The sequence below is a fragment of the Salmo salar genome, chromosome 26 (genome assembly GCF_965601325.2).
Source record: "Salmo salar chromosome 26, fSalSal1, whole genome shotgun sequence".
Classification (NCBI taxonomy): Eukaryota; Metazoa; Chordata; class Actinopteri; order Salmoniformes; family Salmonidae; genus Salmo; species Salmo salar.
Genome location: NC_138316.1, coordinates 10172976 through 10184341, shown reverse-complemented (window position 1 = coordinate 10184341; position 11366 = coordinate 10172976). Strand labels below are relative to the sequence as shown.

Here is an 11366-nt window from a genome sequence, read left to right as displayed (position 1 = left end):
TTTAGTGAGTCCACCAGATCAGAGGCAGAAGGGATGAGCATGTGTTGTCTGGATAAGTACGTGAATTGGACCATTTTCCTGTCCTGCTAAGCATTCAAAATGTAACGAGTTCTTTTGGGTGTCAGGGAAAATACATTATTTTCATTAGGAATGTAGTGAAGTAAAAGTTGTCAAAAATATAAATAGTAAAGTAAAGTACAGATACCAAAATAAAAGTACTTAAGTAGTACTTTAAAGTATTTTTACTTAAGTACTTTACACCACTGCATTTCTGATGCATACATCCCTAGGCATTCTGTAGGCACCATAGAATAATATAATCTGTCTATGGTAGGTAGTCAGAGCACGTCATTCTGCTTTCCTTTCTCTGTGGTAATGTCTGGTGGTGAAATTGATATAGGTATATATAGGAGTCAATGTATTTTTAATTTGCCAGCATAAAAAACAATACTTGTAGCTTCAAAAGACTAGAACAATGAACGAGACATGATAATTCTAGGGATTCACAAAAATATAACATCAAAAAGTTAGTACCCTACTAGGGGTTGCGGTTAGGTGTCTCTTGACCCGTAATCATCACGTGGGTTAGTGATGTCACTAGGTGGTTAATTTAATGTGGCCCTAATGTTACCAGCTCAAACTAGTTCTGGAGAAACAAAGGGGAGGGCGACAAATAAGAGCAAGCTGGCTGGGAAAGAGGTATTGTAGGACTGTAGGACTCTCTTGTGGCTCAGAGTAAGACCTTTAACTCTCGCCAAGAAGTACGATCAAAGAAACAAGTAAGTTATATGTGTATTAGTCCAAATGTATAGTGATAAAATGATTACTTTGTGTCACTCAATACAACGTTGTCATTACTCACTTTTAATAGTTCAAATATATAGTCTCCATCATTGGAATCCTCTGGAGAATAACTGACATGTCGTGTGTAATTTTTCTTAGGAGGTTTTATTTGCGTGTAGGTTTCTTTATTGAGTTTTTCTTTTTAGTTTTATGGTCCTTTAAGTAATTTATGCACCATGTGTTGACTTTACTGCATATATTCACTTTTGCCAGTAACGAACACACAACTGTTGTCCCATACACGCGATTTGCGCAAAAAGCGCAGTGGCACTGCGTATTGGCATAAACTTAAGTTGAATCTTAAATATGAAGTTAAGGATTGCATTAAAAATACTGAACAGAAAGTACTTGTTTAATTCTACAACGGTTCTGTTTAGGGCTCTGAGGAACTTGTGGTCAAGATATGTTTTGTTGTAGTAACTGCTTTGCTTTGAGTTTAATAACTTTCTAATTATGTTAGCTATTTTTCACTGTGTGACAACGTCCTCAGGGGTGACACATTCTAGTTTTGATGATAATAAGACGTGTGTGAGTGTGCACCTTCTGTACTTCTTCCAAACTCAAGTATCACAGCTCAAAATAGTTACAGTAATGTGACTATACATTTAGAACTGAGATAAATCCTGCGAAATATACGAATATTGTTTTATATAAATTATTATGTTGAGTTATTACTATTTCAGATGTAGTGAAAGCTACATAGTTTGAAAGTGTACTTTTACATATCTTTTGTTCGTCTTAAAGTGAAGCATAACCATTTATTCCACAATCTTAATTGTGTTCATGTGCCAGAAATCTTTTGCTTTCTGTTTGGGCCATTGAATGATTTTTATGACCAGAAAACTTCACTTGAGCAATAACTGTAAGTGACTCAGGATAAGAGCTTCTGCTAAATGACTAAAGCTGATGTAAATGTAAATCTCTTCCACCTCAAGAATATGACCATTGAAATCGACTCTAACCTCAAGTACTTGCGTTCTCTGCTATCCACTCCACTCAAGAGTTGTTCTCCTTTTTTTTAATGTTTCACTGCCCAGGACCTTTTCACCTGACCACAATCATTTGCTTTCTCCTCCCCTGATCCAAAGTAGGGGCTGTGTAAAGAGGCTGTAAAAAAATGATTTGCGGTCAGAGATAACGACCAAAGCAACATAACCTTAGAGAGATGTAATGGGGAAAAAGATAGTCCTCAGTCTGTTGTTATCATTGTTTTTCTTGTTGTATTTCCGTCTCTTTTAGAAAGCTATTGGGCACGCTGGATACAGCTAGTGCCTCAGGGTTAGGTTTTTGGAAAGGGAGGAGGGGTAGCATGGGGCTTTACAGCTTGTGTGAGCTTGGCAGATGGACCTTGAGGCAATGGCACAGATAATCAGTGGAGAGAAAACAGCTTTGAAAAGACAGATAAAACTCTCCCTTGCTATTCAATGGACCGTTCAGCCTGCAGGGCCCCTCTATACTATTCTCTCACTGCTCATGGGTATGATGGAGACTGTCATTGGTTATGTTAACGTATCGTGAAATAAGAAGGAATGTGAAGTAAGTAGGCAAGGGCCATTGTCTCTTTTAGAGAGTAAACCATTCTGTCATGACTGCCATGCCTAGAAGGGATAATATTTACACGTCATTGATGGCAGGGAGAACGTTTAGCTGTTGACCATATAGTAGATAAAGTGCACTCATCCTATTTGAGTCAATAATGTGAATCGTTATGTCCTTGCACTGTTGGTCTCTGACGGCCAGAATCCACCTATATTTTCTATATTAGATCAAATAAAGCATGTGATTCAGCCATTTGTTGGCCACTAAGTGTTACTTCCTTAAGTAGGCCAGGACATTCTGGGTCTTTGTTAACTGTCTTTCTTTAGAGTGACCCTCGACCCCGCAGCTTCTCTCTTGTTGGTCTTAGTGAGCATTCCATCCTTTTTTTTGCGGTCAGTGGCTTTTCTGAGAAGACGAGGAATGCTGCTTTGCAGTAAAAACAAGAGTTAACTTTACGCTTTATGCTTTTCAGGTTCAGTGTAGTCCTGCTTTCCATGTGTTGTTGTTATTGTTTCGTTGTAGAACTGATCTAGATGTGTGTTTGACAGTAACTCTAATGTTATCTATTTGACCATTATGAGATTATTAGCAAGAGGAAGCACCATTTGAGTCAATCGAATTATGATGGTTACGGTATCTGGTCCAATTTGACTATTTGGTTTGCTTTCTGCTAGTCAATAAATATTATGTTCATCCCATTGTGTGATGGGTAGATGGTGGTAGTTGGGTGGGGGGTAAATAGTGGGCGATGTTTCATAATGACATGTTTCTGGTTGGGTAAAGAAGATCTCTTACACACCCATACCTAAGTATTCTAACATTCTTGTTACAGCTGCATTACTGATAGATAAAAATTACTGGCACGGATAAAAATAGCAATGTTTGTAGGCATATTTAGCAACTTTTTCGGCATGCTAGCTCTTGTAAGCTGTAGTATTTTAAGATGACCTTTCTCCCGATATGCTAAGTTCACATTCAGATGTGTGGAACAAAGACTCTGCATGGGATATCTGCCTAGTGGCCCTTTAGAATGGAGTGAAAGGAGACCAGGAAAAGGCTCTGTTTTGATACAGGGAGTCTGCATTAGCAAAGAACGATGAAAGATTTTAAGGGCTCTCCGGGCCTCACCCTTGGCAAGGCTCAGTGAGTTAGATGAGGCCTGCTGGGTGTTGTTTCATCAAAGACAAAAGTGTTGCCTGGAGTAGCCCCTCGACATTTATGACCAGGGGAAGAATGTCATTGGAACTGCTAGCTGGTGCGGGGGAAAAAAGCCAGCTTTTACTTGAAAATGGGACTCTATCATTTTTAACGGTGATACAAAAAGATAGAGATTCAGTGAGTGGTGGGAGTTGAGAATAGGGAGTGTTTAGGGAGTTTCCAGAGTTTTATGGTTGCTTGGAGTGTTTAGTTATGCTTACTGGCCACTGACGCTTAATTACTTTTTTGAGGACAGAAGACAGATTTACTGGGTCAACAGAATATTTGATCAACTGGCTTGAAGAGGAGCAGTAAGTGTATGTGCCAGAGGGCCGGCTGGCTTGGTCTTTGTGTAGCCATCACTTTCATTCTCAGTCCTTTCGATGAGCAGTGAAATACAGATATAACACTTTCAGAAGCCAATTGTAAAAATACCTGATAAAATGATCGTGCCTTGGTAGATTCTCAGGTAGACTCCCTTTCAGTAGTGAGTGGATGGCTGCCACTTATGGCATTCTACCTCACACAGTACGAGGCCATAGTTCAGAGAGGTGATAACCTCTAATGGATTGGACTTTTCCAGTGAGTTGTTGATTCATCAGCTGTAGCTGACCTTTCTATCCAGGGTTGCCCGCAGGCAGGGAAAGTTCAATGCGAGCATACTGCAATGTGAGAGGATGTGACTGCCATCTCTGCTCGGCTTCTGGACATATTGGCACAGGCACAAACCAATAAAACAAATGTTGCTGTTAGATGAGTTTGCGTGGGCGACGGGCAATACACAAGGGTGCTGTTCATCAGAGACTTCCCAGCAAACCGGAAACATTCACAGAACATTATCTAAGATTCCCGTTAAGTCGACGTGGGGGGGGGGGGGGGGGGGGGGGAGTTTTTATTTATTTAGATTCATCAGGGGGTGCTTCCTGTGGCTATGTCCTTGGAATCTTCTCCCAACATTCACTAACATTTTCTTCACAACATCTGTAAAAACTGCAACAGAGCATTCCCCTAAAGGTTGTCATTAGGTTGTCATTCAGTTGCCAGGGAATGTAATAACACAATGTTTCCGGTAATGTTCTTAGAACATACTGCCGCAACCAAATGTGGGAGCAGTAGAACTGGTTCTGAGGAAACAGGAATATTCAGGTAATGTCGATGGAGATATTACTGCTAACCCCGATAACAACAAACCTTCCTGCAGGACTCGTATAAAGCCATTCTGTAAGGTTATGACATGATGATCCAGAATTGTTCTAAAAACATACTTCAACGGTAATGCAATTCGTTCTGAAAACATTGCTGCAATGTTCTGCTGATATTGATGTGTCATGTAACATTATTATGCTGTAGGAAGTTGCCAAAGTTTTAAACGAATGGCATTCCTATCCTCTTACGTCATTATATTATATTAGGGTATTGTCCAAACAAAGCTATAGCTTTTTTTCAACAATGGCAATCAAGTAGATTTGAACCTGCAGTCTGCCATCTTCAAGCCCTGTAGGCTACTTAGTCTGCTACTTTGTTTGCTGCACCACCACGATCTTGATGTTTCTAGTGGATCCTTAAATTATGATCCCAGCTATGGCTACAGTATATGTCTTAGTGCATATGCACTCTATGTACACCTCACCACAATCCGCCAGGAAATAATTGAACATGAATTCTGAAATCAAGTTTGGAGGGAAAATAAAAGTAAAAGTTTACAGCATATAAAGAAAATTGGCAGAGAACGAAATAATAGAGGATACTTATTTTTCTAGATTTTGTTATTATATCTTTTGCAAAGACTAAGACCACAACCTGGAAGTCAGAGTAAAGGTGTAAACAGCTTTATATTTGTGTTATTCACACCCCAGTGGCGCAGTGGATTAATTCCAGGGATAACAGTCCAAAGCCCAGGTTTGATCCCTGCTTGCGACTATCAACCAATTATGGTAAAATCATGTGATTCCAAATAATTGCCGTGTGTTTCTACATGGATTGTTGTACAACTAACTTCCTAAACAGTAAGATAACACTAACACGTGAAAGAAACATCTATGGACTGTTCTAAACTTAATTTGATAATTCTGGGAACATTGAGGGAATGTTTTGTGCACCCTGATACAAACATTGTAAGAATGTCTTCAAAACGGGACAGATTTAGTGTTTTTGGAACCTATCTTGTCATATCCCCACAATGTTCCCATAACCTAAATAAATGTTTCAGGAACCTTTAAAGAACATAAAAATATGTTCTGGAAATGTTCTTGCAACATCAGGCAAATGTTTTTTCAACCTAATAGAAACCTTGTAATTATCTGCACAACTGGACAGTTGTGGTTTGGGAATATATTTTTTGCCATGTTCCCACAATGTTACCACAACATAAAGATATGTGTTAGGAACTTTTAAAGGACATAAAAAAATGTGTTCTGGGAATGTTCACGTAACATCAGGTGAATGTTTTTTGCATTCTCAAATAAACATTGCATAATCATCCGCACAACTGGACAGTTTTTGTGTTTTGGGAACAGATCTTTTGTCATGTCCCCACAATGTTACCACCAGACTGTTCCCACAACCTAATGAAACATTCTGGGAACCTTTAAAGAACAGACAAAATGTGTTCTGGGATCGTTCTTGCAACATAAAGCGAATGTTTTATACAAACATTGTATAATCATCAGCACAACTGGACTGTTGTTGTATTATGAGAACATTTGCCGCAACCTAACAAATGTTCTGGGAACTTTCACGGAACCAATTTTGGTTTGCTGGGTTGCCGTCTTAGTTTGTGTTGTAGGAACATTCATTGTAACATCCACCTGACATATCGTGAACAGCCCAGAACGTGACATCTTAGTTTCCTGCTGCAGTGTGATCTCAATTCTTTGTTCTCGATGGCTTCATTGTTTGTGTTCCACTAGGACACTAGTATGATTTGTGCATTTTGCCAGTCATTAATGAGGGGTCCTAATTAATCATAGCCAATAATCAGGCTATGGTACAGAAAACACATCTTGTGCCTTGAATGTTGATTGTATGTCACAGATATAAACGTAATAATATTCCAAACACTTCTTTGCATAGTGAGAAGCAATGTTTCAGTTTTTATTACCCTGGGAAGCAGATTGATTGAATAGGGCTGCTAATCTTTTGAAGGGAAAGCTTGAAATACTATTAGATTCCCACCACAAAATCAAGGATTTGGTATTATAGGCAACCTTGTTTGGGTTATTGAAGTCAGATTCCTGGAATGAAAATAATTACTCTTTGTGGGTGTTCTTCAAACTAATACAAGACCTGTTTGTCCCGGCACATCTCTGAGCTCTTCTAACCCAGACAGAGACAAGCAGTTCCCTCGTGTCCCCTAGAAGAATTGCTTCAAACCAAGCCTCTTCCATCGAGCTCTCCCTGTCAGGGCGGCCCCTATCACCTCCCAGCAGGTGGGTTAGCCTTCACCATGGTGATCTGGTGCTGCCATCCATCCCCTGCTGCTAGCTCTGGGACTGTTGGCAGAAAGAATAGACATGAACTCAATTAAGTCAGAGAATAAATAGAAACTCAGAACTTGAGAGCCTAGGAGGATGCCTTATAGACAACCAGACATTTCAGAAATAGAGGGCTAGTCCTTTATCTGTGAGTTACTGTCCTTTTCTTTTGAACTAGACTCTTAAAGCTGAAATCTGTAAAGGGGGAAACAGGGAAACTGTTTCCCCCCTTTACAGATTACAGCTTTAAGAGTCTAGTTCAAAAGAAAAGGACAGTGCCTTTGTTTTCAGGGATTTAGCAGAAACATACCTCAAACAACATGGCCAGCCTAGCTAACCTGTAAAGTAGGGTTGAGTTTGGCCACATTGTGGCGCTGTTGTACATGCAAGCTCATTGGCTCATAGCGGCCATATTGTTTCAGCTAGTCTTGCATTCATTGATGCTAAATGCCAAATTTGGTCCCGATCGGTCTAGCGGTTCTGGAGAAGAAGACGTTAAAAATGATCCAACATACATTAAAGGCATGATTGCATGATCAGTTTGATTGTGAGTTCTGATATTTGAAAAGTACCGAAGTAACTCTTCCTTGGGCTATGTGTCAAATTTTTCCTGATGGTGGCACGGTAGGCCCATAGCTGAACTCCACCATTGGTGCTTGCAGCTATATATTTTTATGTTTTGTTGATGAAATGGAGGAGAATGTCCGGCAACGTGTTAAAAAAAAATTGCAGTACATATCCTGGTGTTCTATTGCGCGTGCAACGATGTCTGAGTAAAAACAGCACAGTGTTCGTTGTTTGGAGTAACTTTGTTGTTGTAGAATCCCAAACGGACATGACAGTTTCCCCCTTTACGGATTTCAGCTTTAAAACGTCTGCATGATGCAATGACCATGATACACAAAGATGGGAAGCGTGATTGTGACAACAAGATGACATGAATTGTGTTTAATGTGTCATCAACATGAGCAGGATAGATTTATGTTTTCGAACATATCCCAGGCACCGCATGTCACAAAATTAAATGTTGTATTTTGTTTGGTGTTCATGTTGGAAAACGTGTTGTTTTGTGTAAGGGGAAGTGAAAGGGTGGAGTGGGTAGCTCATGACCCATTGATCCTCATTGCTGGTTGTGTGCCTCACAGTTCGTCTGATTGACCCTAAATTGAGTCATGAGAGCATAGGAAAAAAATCAATACAATCTTTCAGCCCTCTCACATGTATTTTCCCAGTTCTCACTCACACAGCCTCGAGTGTCAAGCTTTAAAACTGTTTCATGTCATTCATTTGATATAACATGACGTGTTTTACTCTTTGACCATAATCCTTTATTCACTTTTCACCTCTAAAGTAGAGAACCTCTCATTGTAATGTGCAGACTCCTCATGAACAGACAGGGGGAATTAGTTTGACATAGCTGGAAACGATCCATATTTGACCTTGATCGTGCTCTTTCAACTCTCATCTCGATTACAGATACACACCAGAGGAACATCAGGTTGACCTTTGGAACAGCAGATGTCACCTCAAATGACACACAATATAACCTACATAATGGAAACGTTATTTCTAGTGCCACAATTGTAATGGCATGTTTTTTTTAATTTTTTAAATTTTTCCTCTTTTTTTCCTTTTCTCTCCAGTATGCGGGGTTTGTTCTCAACAGTTGTGGTGCTTCTGGTGGCCTTGATGATAGTCACCACTGAAGCAGAGAAAAACAAGAGAGGTAAGGGATTTGCTATGTGTTGCTTTAATTTGCCATGCCCAGTTTTAGAATCAGCACGGCAGTTGCACCTTTCGTGAGGTTCATAAAGCGTCACGATAGGTTGGAAACCTGTCCTTACTAATTACTAATTGTAATATTGCTGATATTGTTTCTGTCATCTGTATATATTTTTTTCTTCATAATTACATCTTGATATTTTTGGTTTCACAGAGAAGGGCAAAGGGGCCAAGGCTGGTGCCACTGAGTGTGCGGAATGGCGCTATGGTAGCTGTGTGCCTAACAACGGAGACTGTGGAGTCGGTGTCAGAGAGGGCACCTGCAACAACCAGATGAGGAAACTGAAATGCAAAGTGCCTTGCAACTGGAAGAAGGAGTTCGGCGGTAGGAATTCTACATTGATAGATGATTCCATTTCCCTTGATATAATTCTCAATGTGTAAAGTGGTCAGTCAATCAAAAATATAGCAAGCATGTCATTCATAGGTTATTACTACATAATTAGAATTGTATCATGGAATTTCTTAGTAAATACATAGTCATTTACATAACCACAAAAAACTATAGAACAATTTCTTTAGAATAAAGTATGTTCAGAATGTTCTATGATAGTCTGATGACTCACACTAAATTCTTCCGCTGCTCTGTCGTTCGCTACATACTTTAGTCTGAGACTGCCATCATTGAAGTTGCATGTTGGGACGAGGGCCACGAGGGGCGTTGTGCAAAGCAAAGTCATCAGCGATTGGATTGTCTCTAACCAATCAGAGTACCAAAGCCAATGCCGAATTTTCAAACCGTCGCTTTACCCACGTGTGTTCTAGCTCTGGCCCAAACCATCGGTTTCTGGACCAATCAGACGGCCCGAATGTGTTTGCATTCGGTGAAGGGTTGGTGAGGTACTCAGATCCAGACTCATTGCGGGGAAGAAACTAACGTACTTGGGCGTGGCATAGCGTTTGGCCAGAGCAAGGAGTCTGGGTAACCAGGCAACCTCTATGGTGGTGTGTTTCTGATCCAGTTTGTTTTTAAAAAAAAACTATCATACTCAATGATTTTCCCTTCTGAACTGTGCAATTTCAGCTGACTGCAAGTATAAGTTTGGCAGCTGGGGTGAGTGTGACACAGCTACTGGATCCAAGAACCGGTCTGGAACCCTGAAAAAGGCCCTGTACGACGCAGAGTGCCAACCCACCATCAAGGTGTCTAAGCCATGCCCCGCAAAGACCAAGACAAAGGCCAAAGGTAAGAAGTAGAAATGTAAGTAATGTAATAAAGTCAAATTCCTATCCACAAATGAGTATGTCATGTTGAGCAAGGAATCTATGATGAATTTACCCTATTGTTTCATCATTTCTTATTTTCTTCCTACAGGAAAGAAGGGAAGAGGGAAGGAGAACTAGAAGGTGGATGAGTCCACATTGAACAAGTGATTGGTTGGATTTTATTACGCAATATCCTTTGCTTTTTCAACAAACATAATATGCACAAGTGAATTATGAGATGTCAAGTGGGCCCTTCCTTCAAATACAGTATAACAAATGCTAAATGTCTCTGAATATTGACCAAATATCCCACGAATGTAGACAAACACAAAAAATGTTCTCACAAAAATGTCCAGCTGTCAGTGGCCTGGCAATTTGGCGAGTAAGAATGCAGTTCTGGACATGCTGTATTATGCAAGATATGCAAGAAACAGATACTTTGACCTCAGCAGTGTTTTAGATCTACCTAAACAACCTTGTGATGTACAACCAGAGTTTGTTGTATTTTTTTGTACGCTCTCAGTTCCTTCACATTAGTTCAACTGGAGTCAAGGAAAAGCTCCTTGTTTGAGATGATTTTAACCAGTAGATTTGATATACTTGAGGTTTTTTTTAATAAAAAATGTTCATCTTACATTGTTGTGATTGTTATAGTTTTCTCTTGACTACCAATTAGTATTACTAACAGAATTGATGAGTGGATTTCAATTGCGTGTGCCAATTAGTAAAAGTAGAGAGATGCAAATCAACTATTTTTCTAGTAAACTGAGGACTGTCAGCTCAATGTGTTTCATGTACAATACAAAGCTGAGGTTGAATGCTCAAGAGATGGCAGTCATTGTCTTTGTAAAGATAATAGTGGTATTGTTAAAACAATTAGTTTTATAATATATATACTTCAAAAGGTGTCAGGCGATTTTGAGTTGAACTGCTGTGCTCATATTTTTGCAAACACATACATTCACCTTCACGCAGTTCATCTGTACTCTCATTTTTGTAATTACTGTCATTATTATTACACAAACCCTTGGAACAGAAAAAAATCAACCACTTTTAATAAACTCTCCGAATTTTGACTATTGGTTGTTTCGTGTTTCTTCTTAATAAAGGTTTGTTAAGTCTCTGCTTTTGTAGAAATATATAGTGACAATTTAACTTACTACATTTATGCTATTAAAGAGAGACTGAATCAAAACAACTATGTCTCTGGTTGAAAATGGCTTATGTGGCATCGATATGTGTCAGAAACATTTATTCTAGTGTCAAAATGTACTACAAAGTGTAAATATGATAATTTTGGTCATAAAGTCAGTCTCATCCAAAACT

At 39.4% G+C, this 11366-nt stretch overlaps 1 protein-coding gene across 1 annotated transcript; it reads left to right on the top strand.

Annotated features, from left to right (window-relative positions):
• The first annotated feature begins 636 nt into the window (after positions 1-636).
• LOC106587109 (midkine-B) lies at positions 637-11116 on the top strand. The gene is made up of 5 exons (XM_014175108.3): positions 637-779; positions 8696-8778; positions 8989-9159; positions 9859-10020; positions 10150-11116. The coding sequence occupies exons 2-5, from the start codon at positions 8697-8699 to the stop codon at positions 10176-10178; spliced, it is 444 nt and encodes a 147-aa protein (XP_014030583.1). The 5' UTR covers positions 637-779; position 8696; the 3' UTR covers positions 10179-11116.
• Positions 11117-11366: the final 250 nt, after the last annotated feature.